Source organism: Brachypodium distachyon, chromosome 1 (assembly GCF_000005505.3).
Source record: "Brachypodium distachyon strain Bd21 chromosome 1, Brachypodium_distachyon_v3.0, whole genome shotgun sequence".
Taxonomy (NCBI): domain Eukaryota; kingdom Viridiplantae; phylum Streptophyta; class Magnoliopsida; order Poales; family Poaceae; genus Brachypodium; species Brachypodium distachyon.
In genome coordinates, this window is record NC_016131.3 from 58,298,175 (window position 1) to 58,319,150 (window position 20,976).

The following is a 20,976-nucleotide window of genomic DNA, read 5'->3' on the forward strand; positions in this document are numbered from 1 at the left end:
GGGGAGCATCAGCTATCATACTTGACACAGCATTATTTGTGATGACCTATCGAATTGTCATGAAGCAATTTTGCTCAACTCTATCGAAATTGTCATGAAGCAAGTTTGCTCAACTCTATCGAAATTGTCATGAAGCAAGTTTGCTCAACTCTATCGAAATATCGCATGTGCTCAACTCTATCGAAATATTGAAATATCGCATGTGCTCAACTCTATCGAAATATTGTGTAGTTCCCAATGAAGCAAGTTTGCTCAACTCTATCGAAATATTGCATATAGTTCCCAATGTAGGTAGTCTCGTTCACGGGCAGCGTGGTCACGAGCAAGCACGCCTTCTTCTCCGGCACCGACGGTACCCACTAGTTCTCAGGCGGCACCCGCCAGAAATCCTCCGGCGCCACGCACAACATCTCTTCCTCTTCCCGAGACCTTTGCGGCACCGGGACGAGGATCGGGCTGCGCTTGAGCTGCCGCCTCAGCTGCTGCGCCAGCATGCCGTAGGCGACGTCGAGGAAGACGATCAAAGGGGAGCCCGTCTGGATGATGGCGTCGCCTGAGCACAGCGCGTGGTTGCACGGCACGGGCATAGTTTCTTGGTTTCTTCCCATATCTCAATTTTTTAAGGCCGGTATAATTGTATCAATTGTCACATATCATATCTACCGATAATCCAACTCAGTTATTTATAGGCCAGCTGATTGCGATTGCACTTGGTTCTGAGGCTCAGATATGATGTGTGACCTAACCAATCGATGGCATATGATGCGTGTGACCCAACGGATTGGAATTAATCGAGGAAGCTTCCATCACAAGAACTTCATGTGGCCGCTGCGTGCAACACTAGCTGGTAAAGAATTTGCCAAGTTGTTGGATCAGTTTCATAGGCGTGTCCATATATATTTAAGCTGTGAAAGAAACAGTAGCATGCAAATATTGGTTGATTCTGCGATGGTATAATAATAATATAATGCCACGAAATTCCTCGACTGACACAAATTAACTGCTAATCCATTAATTAACCGACAGAACTATATCTACTCTATGGCATCATCAGTGTGAATTGAAGTCCGAAACTAAAACTATGACGCTGCTTAATTAGCCGGAGCCAGGAAATTCTTGATGTCTTCCTCGAGGTAGGCCATGACAGCAGTCCAGGCAGCCTGCGTGGGATTCATCTCGTCCCAATAGAAGTACCTCTCCGGATCCTCACACAGCGTGTAGAGCTGCTCCGGGTTCACGTCGTCGCCGTTGGTGTCGCCGCAGAATCCGCTGGGGTCGTTGCTCTCGCAGCACGGCGTCAGCTTGTGCTGGAACTGCCCGTGGTGGCCACCTCTGGTATTACTACTGCCCGACGATGACCCGGAGGACGACACTAGTGAGCCGAGGACGCTGGAGAAGGCGGCGTGGAGGTTGACGACGAAGACGCCCTCCTTGTCGCCGACGAGGTGGGCCAGGTTCCTGTTGTGCACGGGGGCGCCGGCGTTTGCGACGCCGTCGCAGGCGCCGTATCCGATGGCCCTCGTCTGTGACGGCGCGCAGCCGACGGGGTGGAGGTTGTTGGTCAGCACCTTGCCGACGCCGAGCTTCTTCAGCCGGTCTGCTGAGGCCGCGATGCCCGAGGTCACGTTCTTGATGAAGGCCGTCACGTCCCCGAAGCCCGCGGGCGCCGCCACGCTCACGCGGTCGTAGTCATTGCCCGAGATGGCGATCAGCGCCACGGAGTCGGCCGCGAGCTGCGCCTTGGAGATGACGCCGGAGCGGACGAGGCCGGCGAACGTGGCGACCTGGTCCGAGAGCTGGGGCGCGCCGCGTGGCACCGCGTACACGCCGGAGCTGCCCGCCGCGAAGTTCATTCCCGTCGGGTGGCAGTGGCCCTTGGCCCCCGTCGACGCGTACGACGGCGGCGACTTCTCGAAACCCATCATCGCCGCTGCAATGCACACAAGTTAAAGATCGAGAATATATGATCTAAAAGGGCTTGTTGGCCTGGCGACGTATCAAGTGAAAACTCCCATTAAGTGCAAATCTGCAAACTAGTCAATGGATGAAGAACTATGAACACGTACCGATGAAGTCCGATTGGACCTTGTCATTCGAGAAGCGGCCAGAGGGGGTGGAGTCATTGGCAGAGGAGCCATACGGCACGTACCACTGCCGGATGAGGCCATTGTCGGCGACACGTTGGGTGGCGTCCTTGGCGAGGTTGCCGTTGTCGGCGAAGGAGTCGCCGAAGACGAACAGGCTAGGACCGGTTGGCGGCGGCGGGTTAGCAGGAACGACAGGGCTAGGCGGGGCAATATTAGCACAAATGGGCAACAAGGGCAACTGCGCGCAGATTCGAGGATCAGGACGCTGGACTCTCGAGGGTATCGCACACACATCACCTGCAATATATATGCACGTTTGTTAATGAATTTTTGATTAGACGGAAAGATCAAGCATGGTGATTCATTAACGAGAGTACGTATATGATATGTTGTAAGAAATTAGAAACCGATCCCCAGCTTACAAGCAGCGACCATCAACGCGAGGAGGAGGAGGATTAGCTTCGCCATGGCAGCTCTCTCGATGGAGATCAATCTACGTGTGGAGAGCGATTTGAAGGGGGCACCAAAGTGATGATCGATCGATGGTTTTGTGTAGGAAATATATGTTCCCGAGCGTGCATTATTTTGCTATTTATACAAGTCATCATGCCCAGACTTTAAACTTCAAATGACTCCTCCGGAGTCCAGATCAAACAAAGATCGAAAAGAATTTTAAGGTTCGAACTCCATACTCCGGAGCCCAGAGGCGAGATCGAAAAGAATTTTGAAGTTCAAACTCCAGAGTCCAGGGGCGCGAAAAGAATTCTAAGGTTCAAACTCTAGAGTCCGGCCAGAAGCGAGACCAAAAAGGATTTAAGGTTCAAACACTTATAATTAAATGGCCAGATATATTGTCTACGTGCGATAGAAGAGGCAAAGTTTTTAAAAAAATTATTAAAGGACTAAAGGACTCCAGCAGGTGCAAGTTCTTTCAGTTTTGTTCTCAGATCGATGGATTACTTTAGAGGTGGATGAACTCCGGATATATGTGTTTGCCGACCGCAGTTTTTTTTTTTTTTTAGGAACTGCCGACCGTAGTTGTATAGCTTACTCTGTCCATTTAGAATGCCCGGCCCATGAGACCATGAACCAGCCCTGTAGATGCAACTCCTGCCACTGGGCCGGAAACACGACCCGTACGTCCTCCGGGCCTCCCCACGTACGCCCGAGCTGACGGACCTTCTTCCTCCAGTCTCTACCGACTGCCCAGCCCAGTCCGGCCCATCAAGGATCTTCTTCCTCTCCGTCTCTACTGCGCTGCTTCAGCAGCCAGAAATCAACCACCGGCAACGCTATTGCTATTGATTCCAGTAGTTATTATTGAAATTAGTCGATTACATGTTCATGCTATTGACTGATGGAAGTTTCAATTGGTTGCCTCACGCGCTATCTACTGTAAATATCCATTAACTTGATTCTGAATTAGGAGGAGTTCGAGACTCAGAATTTCTTTTTCTTGAGATTCAAAATCAGTATGGAATTTTGCACACTTGAGACTCACTGAACTCAACTCGCAGAAACTACTAATTAATCCATCGATTATATATATCATATGACATCATTAGTGTCCAACCAAACTTGAGGTAAACTTGGAATTACAGGCGAATTCCTCCTAATTAACCCTTAACCTGCGCACCTATAGCTAGCTTAATTCTGCTGAGCAGGGGCAAAGAAGTTCTTAATGTCTTCATCGAGGTAGGCCATGACGACGGCGCAGTCCAAGCATCCTGCGTGGGGGCCGGATCGTCGCACATCGTGTAGAACCTGACCAGCCGAAAGAGATGGCCAGGCTGGACGTCCCCACTATCGCCCTGAGACCACGGTCGGGAAGGCAGCAAATAGAATCCTTCGTCATTGAGATTGGCACGGATGTCATTGGAGTGCCGTCACCGCTTACGCCGATGAAGCTGATGACATTGGACATGTTCTCCGGTGGCGCTGGCTCGCTCGAGATATGCACACGTTGCATCACTGACCATTGGTGCGGATGGCAGTGGTGGCGCCACTTGCGCAAGTCCCCGCGGCGTCGCTGGGCATAATCTCTTGGTTTCTTCCGATATCTCAATAGTTTTTGATTGGCTTGTGCAGTGTGTAGTTGGAGAACTTCAAATGGTCGATGGGTATCGGCGACACATATTGTGTCTATCCTATACTAGTCGAGTACTTAATAATCACCAATACAATCATTTATAGACGACCAGATTGCATGATGCATGGCTCGCCTCACATAGATTGCATGACCCAACCGACCGACGGATTGCGATTTTTACAGATCTCGTTTCTTTTGTCAATCAGACAAGCATAAGTGCAAGTACAGATTGACCAAATGGAATATTATTTGTCGTCCCAAAGATCAGGGGGGCTTGGGCATTGAGCTTCTGGAGTTTAAAAATAGATGACTCCTCAGCAAATGGTTGTTTAAGCTACTTAACGAGGAAGGTATGTGTGGCAAGAGATACTACGAAATAAATACCTCCAAAATAGCACTCTTTCTCAAACGCTGGCCAAACCGACTGACTCGCAGTTTTGGAAGGGCCTCATACATGTTAAAGATGATTTTTTTAATCGCGGGTGTTTTATCCTTAGGGATGGGACTGGAATTCGTTTCTGGAAAGACACCTGGCTTGGCACTACGCCGCTCGCCTACCAATATCCATCCCTATACCGCATTGTTCAGCATAAAAACATTTTTGTTGCCGCGGTTTTTCAGACGATTCCTTTGAATATTCACTTCAGACGAAATCTCATTGGGGATAAATGGATAAGATGGTTGCACTTGATCCAGCGGCTTATGACGGTTAATTTGTCGACTGAGCCCGACAGATTTGTTTGGAGTCTTACTCCCTCGGACGTCTTTTCTGTAAAGTCTATGTATGCGGACTTTATGGATGGGCAAACGGTTTTTCGTCGAAAATATATTTGGAAGTTAAAGATTCCCTCCAAAGTCAAAAAAAATTATGTGGCTCCTAGATCGGCAGGTTATTTTAACTAAAGACAATCTTGCGAAGCGGAATTGGCAAGGGAGTTTAAAATGTTGCTTCTGTGGTGCTGATGAGAGCATTCAACATCTTTTTTTTCTCATGTCCTCTTGCTCGTATTATTTGGCGCATCATTTTTATTACTTTTAATCTTCCACCCCCGACATCAATTACTAATTTGTTTGGTAACTGGCTTAATAGGGCAGAGAAAAAACTTAAAGCTCATATGCGGATGGGAGTTTCGGCTTTCTGTTGGTCTATCTGGAATTGCAAGAATGATGTGGTTTTTAACCGATCCAGAGTTTACAACTTTTTGCAGGTTATCTTCAAAGCTACACACTGGATCCGTCTTTGGGCTTTCCTGCTCCCTGTGCACCTGCAGGGACTTATGGATATTGGATGCAACCGGCTGGAGATGGTATCTCGGTACCTTCAACCGGGCTGGTTGGCGGTGTACTAGACGCCTTCAATTATAGATTTGTCATGATTGATGTTTTTAGCTGGCTTATTTTTGTATCCACGATCGCTTGTTGGTGACTTATAACACCTACTCTTTATAACTTTGCAATAAAAATGGCTATGTGCATCGATTGATGCAGAGGCCGGGATTTCCACCCTTTTTTGAAAAATAAAATATAGACCAGATTAATTGCACGGCTCAGCTCAGATAGTTTGCATGACTGAATGGAGGGATTGCAGAAACGCGTGACCGAACCGATGGGTTGTAATCAACTGAGCTCGCCTTGGGTAATTGCATGCAAAGTCGATGGGATTACTCTGCACATGCTGCCCTGCCTGGACATCGATATCCACGGTGCTCTTCGATTCGATGTGCCCAATCATCCTCAAATGCTAGTTGAACGATTCAAATTTCCATATCAAGTCATGGCTGCAAATGAATACTACTCCATTTGACCTTGTCAAAAGTTTTTACCCAGGTTGATCCATCATTCTTACCTAGATTTATGTGCATGTAAAGAGAGCAAACATATAGCTGTTGAATTAATGCCACCATCAATCTTTATATTACAATAGCAGGTTTTATGGATAGAAACAACTGCATTAAAATTTGAGAACTACAATGCTCTAGCTTAGCTAGCTTCTAGCTCGACTTTTCTCGCTATCTCCTTCGCAACTCCATCTCTCTAACAACCGAGCTGGGTAGTTCTCCCTCTGCTATTCCTATATTAATTTATACTCGCCGGCAACAGTTACTGCCCGCAGCGCGGTTCTCCCGGAGAGACGTGCCCACCGCTCCCACGCCGATAATGGGAGCATGAAGACCACCGTATTGGCTGAGCCACGCACGCATCGCGCTGATGATGCTTCACAGACCTTCGAATGGCGCCGAGAGACAGGAGTTTCTCGTCCGCCACAAAGGTATCGGTGGCACGGAGGTCGATGATGGCGCCACCGGCGTACGTCCCCGGCACGGCCCACCGCTCATCGAACTCTTCCCCTACCGTCGTCCCAAAGAGGGGATCGTCCCAGCAAGAGACGTGAAGCGTTTGTTCCTTCTGTTTCCAGCCGAATCGCAAGGACGTTGTCCGCGTGTCTGTTTGACATAATTTTTTGGTTCCTTCCAATATCTCAAATTTTTTAATGGCTTGTGTCCATGTTATGGTCCGGTGCCGATATCCAAATTAGTTGTTTATTTATAGACACCTGATCGATTGCTTACATGCACGATGCATGACGCAAACAGATAGATATATAGCATATGATGCGTGACCCAAACCCAACCGATTGGAATCATGGAATCCTTTTTTGGAACCATGGAATCTCCATCACATGAACTTCTGGCCGCTACTTGCTGGATCAGTTTCAAGATGCATGTATGGTAGACAAAAATTGATGGATGAAAAAAAGTTTTGCGTGACGTTTCTGTTTAGCTGTTGAAGTGAAAACCTTTTATCAAGCTCTCGTCTACTGTTTTGTTATTATTTTCTATTTTTATTTATTCTGAAATTATTTTCTACATTACTACTGCCTCCGTTTCATAATTTTTGTTGAAATATTACATGTATCTAGACACTTTTTAAGAATAGATAATTCCATTTTTGATCAAATTTGAGACAAGAATTATGAAACGGAGGGAGTGCTTTAAAAAATCATATCTGCAATCTCTAATCTCTAATCGCAAGGCTTGGTCCATAACTGCGATACAACGGTAGTCGTGACCTTAGTATTTTGCAACAATATTTCTCTCGCGATTTATTTCAGGTTGTTCACCGTGGACTTCGCTACCTTGCTTTCTCATGGGTTCGACGCTTTTTCTAATCAAAAAGGCTATAAACATCACCGTGCACTTGCAGGCCATAAATCACACAAATGTTTCGTTACAAATAAGATATCAATGAAATGAGTTTTCTTGGATTCGAACAAAACATTGCATATGAGAGTTTTTACGGTACCCAGTGCTCCAAAAGGCTACGTGAGGAGTACCAAAAACATCTAGCCGTTGATTAGAAAAGGGTAGTTTGGTCTTTTCTCTTCCTATCGTTACAACTATCAGTGCGTCCAGACTCTAGCCTTGGCCCGCGATCCCCCAGACTGATCAACATCGAGCCGCCGTCAGTGACGCAGATGGCCATTGCGCTTGGTGCAGATTCCTCCGCCGCCAGCACCAATAGTTGCCGCCACCGCCGCCACGACCGACCAGGTCCGTCCTCGACAGCGGCCGTCTCGATGACCGAGGTGTGGTGGTTAGTGGCGACGTCTCCATATAAGGGTGGGTGGAAGCACCACCGGCGTACGTCCTTGGCACGTCCCACCGCTGGCGAAACTCTTCCCCTGCCGTCGTCACAAACAGGGGATCGCACGAGGACGGGATATGGGCCATTTCTTCTATCGGTTTCAAGGCGGATCACACGGAAGTCGTCGGCATGTCTATTGGACATAATTTTTTGGTTTCTTCCAATATCTCAATTTTTTGAATGGTTTGTGTCCATCTTATGGTCCGGTGCCAATATCCAAATAAGTTTTTTATTTGTAGACACCTGATCGGTTGCTTTACATGTACGATGCATGACCCAAACCGATAGATATATAGCATATGCTGCGTGAACCCAACCGATTGGAATCAAGGAAACTCCATCACATGAACTTCTCTGGCTAGCTGCTACGTGCAACAGTACTAGTAAAAGATTTTGCGAAGTTGCTGGATCAGTTTCAAGATGCATGTATGATATGCGCCTAGTGGGAAAATCAGAGTAGGTAGATAAAAATTGAAGGACAAAAAAAAAGGTTAGAGACAACACTAGTTACTAGATCACTTCACGAGGATAAGTGAAGTACTCGTGCTTATGCCCAAGCCGGCCCATCGTCTCCATGGCCCATGAAGCTCTCTGGGCCCGACGGTCCTCGCGGGCCTACCAGGCTGGATATTTCCACATCACCGCCCGTTAAAATGGCGAGGAGCTGGTTAACTGGGCCAGAAACACGGCCCGTCCGTCCTCCGGGCCTCCCCACGCCGATCTGAGAAAAAGGGGCCGCGTGCGCTTCTTGGCCAGCGTGCCTTTGCTCATGTGTCAGGTGCCAAAATTGGCGTCCAGCAGTTGACGGCCCAGGAAGGTCTTCTTGTGCCTCCAGTCCTGAGTGCCACGCTAGCCCAGCCCGGCCCAGGAAGGTCTTCTCTTCCCATCCGTTTCTTTTGCTCTGCCTCAGACGGGCACCGGCAATGCAATTGCTATTTTTAGCAGGTCCCATGCATAGAAATTAAAATTTCAGAGCAAAGGGTAATCTCTAGCTAGCAGCTGAGTTGGGCAGTCTTCGCTGTGCTATTCCTGCTCCTGCTGCCGGCGCGGTCCTCCTCGAGAGACGAGCCACGGCAAGAACGCAAAGAATGGGAGCATGGCGACCACCGCATTGGCTGACTCGCTCACGCGTCGCGCCGATGATGCTCGACACGCCTTCCAAAGGCGTCGAGAGAGAAGAGATACTCGTCCGCCACAAAGGCGGTCGGCGGCACGGACGCCGATGGTGGTGCCACCGGCGTACGTCTCCGGCACGGCCCACCGCTCGTGGAACTCGCCCCCTGCCGTCGCCCCGATCAGAGGATCGTACTAGCACGGGCTGTGAAGCGCCCCCTCTGTGAGCTCCACGGCGAGCTGCGGGGACGTCGTGGGCGCCTCTAATGGGCATGATTTCTTGGTTTCTTCCAACGTCTCAAAAACAAATTTTGGATGACTTTTGCGGCGTAGTTGGAGATCGTGTGTCAACTGTGGTATCGATCGCCACGTATCATATATTCAATCGAGTGTGAGTGATAGGTTACCGATCGATGATTCAATTTAATTATTTATATGCAAGCTAGCTGATTGCTTAGCTCAAATATAGTACACCATCGATGTATGAATGAGTGCATGACCCAACCAACCAATAGATAACATATGATGCATGACCCAACCGATTGACATCAAGCTGGGGAGCTCCATCTCTTGACATCAACCAATAAAAATCATCGCACTTGTTTGATGTCTTCAAGAAACACCTCAAGTTTGAGACGGACCTACGCACGCCTCACCTCAGTGGCCGGCTGCTTGCACTTAATCTCTCTTGTTCACATCAAACTCACACAGGAGTTCTCGTCCCAGTGTGCTTACTTGCCTTCGATCGAATATCGTATGTATGCCGAATTTTCACCGCTATTGCCGGAGTTCGCTATGCGCCTTGGAGAGCTTTGGTACAAGGTGGAACTTGAGGTACCAAAAGGACATTAGACGAGTCCTCTGAAACATCTCAGATTTCGTTTTTCTTTTTCTTTTCCCGAATAATCGAAACTGACAACTACAGGGTGTTCAGATTTCTTATTCCAATTCCTTTCTCATATGCCATTAGCAGGGACAATAACTATTCAGGTCTTGACCAGCTTCCCCTGGCCACAGTTATTTAACCATGCAACCTTTTGGTGAAACAGAGATTATAGGCTTGGCATGATCATACACACAGCATACCGGCTCCACTCCTTTCTTCCATCTTGTCAGGACGGCTAGCTGCAAGATGGAAAGCCAAGTTTCTGCAACTTTGGGGGAAGTTCTTAGCAGATTTATATCCTTGCTGATCGACAAATACTTGGCAGTGCCACAACTGTCCAAGGTGGAGACCCTACAGAAACTAGAGCGGCTGCTGCTCCGGATTCTTATCACTGTGGAAGAGGCCGAGGGGAGATGCATCACAAACCAAGCAATGCTTCGACAACTCAACATTCTCAGAGGAGAGATGTGGAGAGGCTATTACATGCTTGACGTATTCCGGTACCTTGCACGTGAAGAAGAGAAGGCCAAAGATCATCACGCAAGCCGCTCCTTAGCTATGTCCATATCCAATCCAGGAAAGCGTCTTCCTGTCTCTGCTAGCACAATAAAGGGAAAAAGGGAGTTGAAACAGGTGCTTGATAGTGTCGGAAATTTAGTAACTGATATGAGTGAGTTTGTTGTTTTTCTCAAGAATTACCCTCCAATCACTCGTCAACCATATAGCATGCATCTGTTCTTGGGAAAATGCATGTTTGGTCGCCAAGTGGAAATGGAACGAACCATCGCTTTCTTGTTGCAAAGGGATCCTCCTGGTGAACTCAAGATGGGTGTCCTCCCAATAGTTGGTCAAGGAAAAGTTGGAAAGAGCACACTTGTTGAGCATGTTTGCGGCGATGCAAGGGTACGTGATCACTTTTCTTAAATAGTCCTCTTCTGTGGGAACAAATTTATAGAAGGAGAGCTTTGTAACCTGAAAGATGGGGGCACAGTCAAGCATCAAAGTGATGCTCTGAATGAAGGACAAATACTTGTTGTCATTGAACTAGATGGGGACATTGATGAGGGGGCATGGAGAAGGCTGTACTCTGCTTCTCGAAGCTTCATTCCAAGTGGCAGTAAAATTATAATCACAAGCCCTTCTGAGGACATTACAAGATTTGGAACTACACAAGCCGTTAGGCTAAACTTTTTGCCTCGGGAAGCAAGCTGGTACTTCTTCAAGGTGCTTGTGTTCGGAAGCACAGATACTGAAGAGCAACCAAAACTAGCATCCGTAGCAATGGAGATATTTGAGGAGTACTTTGACCTAGAAGTTTTTAATGATTTCACTGGTCCTTTTGCAAATACAATAAATATTGCTGGATATCTAAGAGCTAATATTAATATACAGCACTGGCGAAGGATTCTTACACGTGTTAGGGGAACTAGGCTGAGAAATCAATGTCGACTTAGTACAGGTCCAAGTGATGCTACTAGGGTGGAAAATAAACATTTCTACTTCTACATTCCTCGAGCAGCTAAACCTACTAAGGATTGTGTAGTTGACAGTCATGTTCGAGTAGAGCTTTCTCATGAAGATGTTACCAAAGTAACCATGGATGAAGTCGTTTCCGGAAGTGCCCCACCACAAGAAAGATTTGATGTTGTAGTATGGAAATCTCACTTGCCACCGTATTACAGCTACATAACTAGCTGTGAGATACGTGATTCAAAGTGTATGCTTAAGTGGAATAACCGTTGTAAGAAGAGGAAGAGTTTGTGTTGACCTCACAAGATCTAGTTGTAACAATATGTTGTCTCATAATGTAATGCATGTTTTTACCTCTTATATTTACGTCTTTGGTTGTTTCAGAATTACTCTAAAAGTCCACTTAAGTGAACAAGTAAATTCTGTTAGTGGTTTTTTTTTACAGCTGAAGTCGAAAGTACGACAGCAGCAGAATGTAATCACCTTTAAGAACTACCAGTATGCCTCATGGGGCAGTTTCTTTAGTGTTACAGCCTGTGCTGTTCCAAGATTCATGATCTTCTCAGATCGGCCTGTGATTATGATGTTTCAGCCTTCAAATTGAATATATGGTTTGCAGACCAATCTTCACCGGTATTGCCGGAGTTCACCGCCTTAGAAAAAGCTAGCTACAGGTGGAATTTGAGACAGACTTCCAGGTATGTAAACATGCATTAGTTCCTCTAAAACAAAATAGCAGATTATGATTGGCGATGTGAGCATGCTTATGTGCTTGCATATGCAGGTGTTGATTCTAGCACCGCAGTGTTGGGGCTCAGATTTCAACAGTTCTACCCTATTTCATCGACTACATACTACTACTTCTTCTATCTATCTAGCCTGTCGAGCCAATAACAGATTAATTTGGTGAAGCAACTTGAGACGCAGTAGGATGATCATCTGCCATGTTAAGACTCCAGAGTCTGAGCCACCAGCATCGACAGCGACCTCATACGGACGCAGTGTGCCAAGCTCCTCCGGGAACTGCTTCTGACAGAGCCTAAGATGAACACACCAGACCACACTGCCCATGCGACCACGCTTAGCGGCAACTACATAAACCAGAGCACACCGTACGGAGTCTCGAGGATGCAGTCGTTCCGTTGCACCTGACAATGAACTAGAAAGAAGAATTTGCGAACTTGCTGGATGAGTTTCAAAATGTGCATGTATGAATAATGCGCCTAGTGGGAAAATCAGAGTAGTAGGTAGATAAACATTGATGGACAAAAAGAAAATTAGAGTTGCACGACGTTTCTGTTTATTAGCTGTTTAAAACCCTTTTCCGTGATCGTCTATTACTTTGTTATTTTCTCTTTTTTTATTCCAAAATTATTTTCTGCATTGCTACTTTATAAAATCATATCCTCGTTTTCTAGTCGCAATGCTGTCTCGCAGTAGTTGTGATGACCATAATATTTTGCAACAACATTTCTTTCGAGATTTATTTCAGGTTGTTCACCGTGGACTTCGCTGCCTTGCTTCCTCATGGGTTCGACACTCTCTCTCATTGAAAAGGTTATAACAATCAGTGTGCACTTGCAGGCCATAAATCTCACAAACGTTTCGTTAGAAATAAAATTATATCAATGAAATGAGTTTATTGAATTCAAACAAATAATACAAACTATAATGGAGCTACAAGACCAAATTGATTAGCAAAGAAAGGGGAGATCACGGAAAAGACACCGCCACCAATTGCAGTCGTACATCTCGTAGACAATTGAGTCATTAAGTTCAGTTCCGGAGGGTTAGTGAAGTATTCCTTCCGTTTCTAAATACTTGTCGTGGTTTTAGTGTAAATTTGCACTAAAACCACGACAAGTATTTTAAGTATTTATGAACGGAGGGAGTAATTCTTTGCCGTTTATCAATCGAAGAGAAATACACCACTCTGTTTTGTTTGTATAAGATTGACCTCATAACACACGTCTCCGAGCTCCCGATGCGCCATGAGAAGCCAAACGAAGGTGAGCAGCTCTCCTCCCATGCTCAGCCGCCGGGCGTGCTCCTCCGGCCGGGACTTGCCGGCGGCGTAGACGAGCAGCCGTACCCACACTTGCCCAAGCATTTGGAAAGCTTCATGGAAACCTAGCTCCATCAACAATCTATGCGACTTCTGGAAGAGGATGTGGATCTTATCATGATTTGCATCCGTGAGGATGCCATGGCCCTTGGAAGAAAACTCTTCAAGAAACTGCTCCTTGCTGGAAGGAGAGCTAGCCTTGAGGCTCTCAAAGGCTTGTGTCAGTAAATCCCTTGCTCTGCTGCTGACGGGCAGCATGTCAGGGTTCTCTACCAACAGGTAGAACATGTAGTCAGACATCCCCTTGCATGTGTCCATAAGGCCTTGCATCTCTTCAGTGATGCCAGTCTCATTATACACTGGCATGCCAGCCCTATATATCATCACGTCTGTCAAAACATGTAACACAAACAGGGCCTCCTCGAAGGGCAACTTGAATAGTGGTTTAAATCGGCGCATTGAGTCATGGCTCAAATGCTGCCCCAACCTGTGGAGACCCTCCACCGGCCTGTTCCACTCCCAACTGATTAGTTGGTGGATGAGCTTCTTGGTCCCTGTTGTGACTTTGACATGTTTGGTGTGTCGAATGTTGTTCCAGAGATCAGTAGCTCCAACCGCACTTATCATCTTTGCGATTACGGTGCTCGACTTCTTGTCAGCCATGCAGGAGTTCAACAAGTTGTACTGCCCTATGGAGTTTGACCACCATGGCCTGGTCTTTGGCTGCATTCTTACCAAGACATACCAGGATACTCGACCGAGCCTTGGACATCGAGCTTCCAAGATTGCCCATGCCCGCGGCGACATGATCACAACCATGACCGCACAAGCTTCCAAGCAAAATGCTCCGATGAATAACACATAGGTTATTGCGGCATCGACTCCGGTATATCCATACCTTTGCTTGGCCCTCATCATGATGAAGAGCACAAAGGCAAGCATTGTCGAGATGAGGGAGACACACCGAAGGACGGTGCCAAGCCTTGTTTGAATCACCCCGGCTTTCGTGAAGAGGTCATCATACATTATGGTAAGCTCAACCTCTACCCTCTTAAAATCTAGTTCTGCATCTTCTCGGCCGCGAAATAGAAATTTGCGGTAGGTGTCATATCCTTCCTCGTCTCCTACTCCTGTATTGTAGAACTTTCGTCCCGCGAATACATCCCGGAGGCCTCTCTCAGAGTGAAGGGCATACTTGACAACTGTTGGATATGTTAGCTCGGTTGCATCTTGATGTTCAGGTAATTGCTTCACTACTTCGCTACGATTGGAGCTCTTGAGGGCCTTTTGACTCCCGCACTTAAGAGCCCATATCCTCTCCCCATACTTGATGATCCCGGTGACAAACAAAAAGATTGTCAGGACTAGTACAAGTGGGTCATATGCCAACGAGTTCCACAATACACGGAGAACTAGGCATACTTGGACTAGCAGATTTAGCAGGTGTCTCAACCATAGCTCATTGTCCTCAATGGAAAAAGCAGTCACGGTGTCTTGTCCACCAAGGTGGATAAGAAGGAAAGGTGCCCACAAGAGCTGCATTTGGCTGGACCTTGCTTGGCTAATTAGTTTAGCATCGTTTGTGGTGGTGTTAGGCAGATGGCGCGAAAGGTAGCCTAGTGCATACACTGCAATATAGTCGGCTGATAGGAAAGCCAACCATAACAAGAGACTAAGCAGCCCATTGTGGTTGCGACGCCGAAGGCCGCCAAAGAAGAAGAGAAATAGTTGCAAGGCGAAGCTCAGGAGTATCAATAGCTGGATTTCCCAACCGATAAATAACTGAACAATGATGGTGGTTGAAGCTTCAGCCATGTTGTGTCTTCAATACTTCTTTGATTTGCAACTGCACATCAACAAATCAGCGGTTCCTACTTAGTGGCTTAGTACAACATATGTGAATTATAACTATATATAAATTAACCCCTACCAAAAGCTGGGACATTCCACTTCAAAAAAATAAAAGCTGGGACATGAGAGATTTTGTGAAATTAATGAATTGAGAGAGATAGAGATCGAGAGAGGATCGTCTAGGCGCATGATAATTTTCTTTCTACCATGCAATTTGTGCACTATTACGAGGCTGCTCCGAGAAAACATGAGTACTTGCAAATGTAAATTGAAGTTAAATAAGATGTAAATCAAGGCATACCTGCGACGGTCGATGAATGGCACCTAGATGAATGCGTTGAGTATATGCGCACGCTAGAGGAAAAAATGGGAAGAAAGAAAATTTTGGTTAATTTGAATATATTTCCCCCGTGGATGTGCTCCCGCATGTAGGCGGAATGCCATCTTCCGGGAATTATATCTGTTCTAGCAGAGTTGGCAACTTAGGGCCTTTATTCCTTTCTTGTATTCCTAACCAAGTATAATCTTTTCACTAATGTTCTATCCATGGTTACCCAAAAACACTTTAAGGGTTTCTATGGTTAGAAAGTTCTCAAAAATCATGAAATAAATAGTGGAACATTGTGATAACAAACGAAGCTGATCTACTGCTTAGATTGAAAAAAAAAATTACCCTATGTGTGTTGCACAAAAAAACATACTGCGATGGTCATTTTTGTAGATCCACATCACAATGCTTCAGTATTTGTTTCATGATTTTTAGGAAGTGTCTAATCGTAGAACATGTAATGTTGGATGCTCATGACAGCTTGTAGTACGTAGCCACGTGACATATATGCCTTGCCTAAAGTTGAGGTCATCTCCTTGTACTTTACGTATCTCGTACTCCCATGGAGCTAGCTTGTATGCGCGAACTTGGCTACTCTGCATCTGGGCTGCGGTGGGCCAAAGCTACAGCCCTGAGGAGTGCCTGCAACTGGAGCCCATTTGGTAGCGCGGCCTCTGTATACTTGACAGGCTCTCGACTACGGCCCACGATGTTGCCTCGGAGGCCCACGACCAACGTCAGGATCCAGCCAAAGCTAGAGCCTATCGACCAACGGGCCGAGATTTGATCATTTCACCCTCCACTAACTGTACAAATGGATGGAACCAGAGCAAAGTGTCATACCCTACGCATAAATACATGTAACAGAGCAGTTGCGAATATTCAAAATTCGCTTAATATATTCATGAAATGCGGTGAAATTAGAATATAAGCAAGCATGTTTTGCACATGCACCATTTGGTAAAAATGCGTGAGCACACAAACCACTCTCGCCTGTTCCAAAAGAGGGAGAAGATTTCGCCAAACAAAACAGCGGCAAGACCACGTTCTTTTTGACATCTCTAGAGTCTAGAAGTAGCAGTTACAATAGCAATAGAGGCTCCTGTCCACAAGAAGACTACACTCGGTATGCGACGGGGTTGTTGCGAACGGCACGGATGTCATCGCAGCGCCGCCGATGCCGTTCAGGCCGACGGAGCTGATAACACCGATTGCGACCTCAAGTGATGCCGGCTCTTTCGAAATAAGCATCCGCCGCACAGATGGTCGACGGCACAGACGCCGGTGATGGTGCCACGAGCGCACGGCCCCGGAGCGCCGCTGGACGTAGTCTCTTGGTTTCTTCCAAGATCTCAACTTTTTGATTGGCTTATGCGGTGTAATTGTATGATTGTGTGAAGTGTGACTAATAGGTACTCCCTCCGTTCCATAATGTAAGGCACGCACGTATTTTAAGATTTTGTTTTGACCATCAATTACACTAATAATTTTTGACTGTATAATTTTTATAATACATACTCTTTCCATTTCACAAAGCTTGGCGTATTTTGTTTCGTTAACACAAGGTTTTGACCAAGAATTACACTACTAATATGTAACATGTATGATATAAAATCATGATTATTAGAAAGAATTTTTAAGGACGAATCTATTGATATAAATTTCATGTATGTAAAAACACATATTAATAGAGTTATCTTTGATCAAAGCCTTGTCTTAACGAAACAAAATACGCTGAAATGAAGGTAGTAATTCACATTTTGTTAGTCTAACTGATTGTCAACGTTAGATCTCAAAATGCGTGGCGTCTTGTATTATGGAAGGGTGAGAGTATATATCCTGTGGCCAACTACTGCTTATATAGGCCGTTTGAAGTGCTTAGTGCGGATAGATAGTATAGGATGCATGACCCAACCGATCCACGTACGGGTCGTCCTATACTTGATGCGTGACGGAACTAATTGAAAAGTCTTATTCCTTAGGTACAAATATTTAGCTAGCTCGACTTTCTCACTACCTGTCTCACAACTCCACCTGTCTGCTATTCCTATTCCTCTTGTGTGCGTCGGCAACAATCACCGCCGGCCGGCGCAGAGATGAGCCATCGCACGGACGCGAGGGAAGAGGATCGAGCATGACGATCAACACATTTGCTGACCTGTGCACACGCATGACGCATCGCGCTGATGACGTTCGACGCGTCTTCGAATGGCAAATCAAGCTTTACAAAATATTCTAAGCAAATATCATGGGAAAATAGTAAGAAAAAGATTAAAAGATGGGCCAACCGTGGATTTTGTGGGTCTGTCCCTTTGAAGGACTTTTTACATCGGAATCCTAAGCGATATGGGTTCTGTTGGAATTGGAAATTAATAGCACTGGCCGAAGCTCTGCGAAAAAGGTTTTTCATCCTTTTCGGTAATACCATTCTCTAAAATAAAGCTAACCCACAAATAAGAGCATGTGTCCTTGTGGGTGATATACTCTCTGTTTCTAGGATCTTCTACCTGCATCCAAATCATAAGCTAAACAACATCAAAGATCACGCGGTTGTGGGGTGAGATATTCTTTGTTTCTAGGGTCTTCTGTCTGCACAAAAATCAAGTAAAAAAAACTCTGATGTAGGATATAATTCCATATAAAAAATATGACATCGCCGGCTAAAATACGGCATCAGTTTATTCATTCACAACGACTAGATTATTAACAGTGTTAGAGGACGAAACAAAATTTTGGTGTGACGAACTCGATAACATCAAAGTAGTGTGAAATATGTAAATATTAAAGTATTAAATGATCTCATGAAATAAATGTTGCACACCTAAAATCCCAACTACCAACCCAGTGGGGATCAAACACTATAGTTTGTAAACGATGCGGCCTCCACGGATTTGGAGTTCTAATTCATAATCAATATTCTTGTACCGAATTAGGTCACCATCCCAAATTCCAAAACCCCTAACATAGAAATATATATATGCTATTTTTTCTCGCGGTGAAATGCGGCGGCTCTGCCCTCAAGAAAATCATGACTCGCGGCGAAAGGAAAAGGGAAATATGCTATACGTAAGGAATTTAGTGGAGTGGTAATGACCTAGATGGGTCTTAAAAGTTATTTTTTCCTCATCCTCTTTTCTCATCCGAATTTGGTGATATCCGTCTCGTAAATCAAGCTTCGAAAAAAGTTTTGCGCCAACCAACTCATCCAAAAGTTCATCTATGACCGGCATTGGAAATTTGTGCTTAATGCTAAGATCATTCAACCACCGATAATCGACGCAAAATCTCCATGTTCCATTTTTTTCTGAACTAGCAAGACTGGTGATGCAAAACGACTCATGCTGTGAGTGATAATACCAGATGATAACATGGCCTGAACTTGCCTCTCAATTTATGTCTTGTGTAAAAGGTGAGTATCGGTAGGGTCTTGCATTTACTGGAGTGAATCCTAACTTCAATGTGATGACATGGTCGTACTCACGTTGAGGAGGCAAGCCACTTGGTTCTTGAAACACATCTTGATAATCATCAATGATTGCATGTACTTCGGTTGATGTATCCTGGGGCACCTCCTTGTTGGCGTTTACAACTACAACCATGACCCAAATATCATTGCCGACAGTCCATTTAAGAAGTTATTCAACGGGTATCTCAGAAAGAGATGGCACCGGAGTATATTGTACTCCTTGCAACGTAATCCACTTTCCTTCATACTCAAAGGATACCGACTTTGATTTCCAGCGACATAGCATTTCATCGAACTGATAGCATCATATCCACAAATATCCACCAGTCCGGCCCAGCAAGGCCTTGTTCTGCCTCTGTTTGTGTCTCCCCTCTGCTTTGTTAGTTTCATTTGTTTCTTTGTTCTTGACTTGTTGTCCTCAACGGGTCGAAGACGGGCCGGATGCCGAAGGCCCCGGCCGGGATGGCCGGGCAGCCTGGACGTGCCGACAGTGATCCCGATCAGCGGGAGGCGGTAGGAGCCTGGCGTGGCCGCCAGCGGCACCGACGTCACCGGGGCGGCGCCGCTGAGGCCAGCGGACGAGCCGACGAAGAGCGGGCTGGTGACAGTCAATGCGTCGTCGTCGACCAGGGCGGTGAGGCAGTAGGAGAACCTGGAGGCGCCTAGCTGCTTGTGTCAACGACAACCTCCACGCGCTGCGGCGGCTCGCGGCCGACGAGGCACTCCACTATTGTCTATTTTTCTTTAAAATGGCATTATATTCTATATCGCCAAAGGCCTCAATCATTACACGCATGAACCTACGAGCCGTTTAAAACATGCATGCTCGCAGCAATAATGACTATCAGCAAAGTGAAAGACTTTGCGAAAAAGAAGGCAAAGAGAATGACTATGGTTATCGTTAGAGAGACGACTCGGTTGTCTGGTTGGGCATTTTACTCGAGTGAGACACATATTAAAATAAATGGGAAATTGGCCACTAGACGCCATTATTTTGTAGCTTTTTGCCAAAACACATCGCCGAATTCTGCCTTTATCTAGTACCACCAATTTTGTGATCATTTGCTACAAAAACGGTGTTTGTGTTTTGGTACAGACGGTGTGTTGTGACAAATGACCGCAAAGTTGTAATGGTGCTGGGCAAAGACAAAATCAGATGTGTGGTTTTCTATCCTACTCAAATCCCTCAAATCCCCAAACGACACGTTTTTGCTCCCCTAGGGTTTTTTCCTATCCTACTCACTGCATGTGGTTTTCTATTGATCACCACAAGTATAGTTGCAGATCTTTGTGCACGATGAAAATTTCAGTTCCATGCATGTCTGCTTCTCTGGATCATTGTCCAGGGCCAGCCTCGAGTACAACGTGGTAGCTGCACTGTACAAACTCTCCATTCCTATAAAGTGGAGCACATGTTTGGTTGCAGATCTTCAGAAGAAGCAACGCGTGTCCCAGTCGGCACGCGTGACCCGCTAGACGACGACTGCTGCTACGGATATTTAACCCGCGGGTAGGTAGATGTAAAAACTTCGTACCCATCGATTACAGCGTATGAGAATATATAACCGAGGCGTTCCGCTTTTTGGACATTTCTTTTGTTTTTGTTTAATCAACTCAAATGGAAATCTACATTGAATGAAAAGCACAACTCACCGTCAAGAGGACATACCGTACTTCAGAGAGACTTGGTCCTATCTTCGCACATGAGCTTTGTACGGCATCGTCGTCGCGTTCAAGTTGCAAGGAAGAAAGTTCCTTGTTCAGCGTGTCGCCACGGTGGCACTGACATGTGGACCCCTTTGTCAGCTTGCATCAAAATACGCTCAATTGACTAATCAGGACACGGGAGTATTTGGATGCTCAAAAGTCAAAAGTGGTGGTCAGTTGTATTTTTTTTAAATAGTTTTTTAAAAATGTTTTCTCAAATGCGGTGGTCTCGTATAATTTTCTCTTTCGGCGTGATCAGCTGGCAAATG

General features: G+C 45.9%; 2 protein-coding genes across 2 annotated transcripts; both read right to left on the minus strand.

The window, feature by feature from the left end:
- Positions 1–979: 979 nt before the first annotated feature.
- Positions 980–2,632, minus strand: LOC112270057 (GDSL esterase/lipase At5g03610-like). Its single transcript, XM_024457715.1, has 3 exons — positions 2,510–2,632; positions 2,067–2,384; positions 980–1,930 (listed from the first exon to the last, which is right to left on the minus strand). Exons 1-3 carry the CDS (start codon positions 2,553–2,555, stop codon positions 1,092–1,094), a joined length of 1,203 nt encoding a protein of 400 aa, XP_024313483.1. The 5' UTR covers positions 2,556–2,632; the 3' UTR covers positions 980–1,091.
- Positions 2,633–12,927: 10,295 nt separating this feature from the next.
- Positions 12,928–15,649, minus strand: LOC100823429. Its single transcript, XM_014896515.2, has 2 exons — positions 15,508–15,649; positions 12,928–15,201 (listed from the first exon to the last, which is right to left on the minus strand). The coding sequence occupies exon 2, from the start codon at positions 15,168–15,170 to the stop codon at positions 13,200–13,202; it is 1,971 nt and encodes a 656-aa protein (XP_014752001.1). The 5' UTR covers positions 15,171–15,201; positions 15,508–15,649; the 3' UTR covers positions 12,928–13,199.
- Positions 15,650–20,976: the final 5,327 nt, after the last annotated feature.

Coding starts and splice junctions, on each gene's coding strand:
- LOC100823429 (XM_014896515.2), bottom strand. CDS start 15,170: ATGGCTGAAGCTTCAACCACCATCATTGTTCAGTTATTTATCGGTTGG.
- LOC112270057 (XM_024457715.1), bottom strand. CDS start 2,555: ATGGCGAAGCTAATCCTCCTCCTCCTCGCGTTGATGGTCGCTGCTT. Junction 2,385..2,509: donor CGCGTTGATGGTCGCTGCTT/GTAAGCTGGGGA, acceptor TATATATTGCAG/GTGATGTGTGTGCGATACCC. Junction 1,931..2,066: donor GGTCCAATCGGACTTCATCG/GTACGTGTTCAT, acceptor TGTGCATTGCAG/CGGCGATGATGGGTTTCGAG.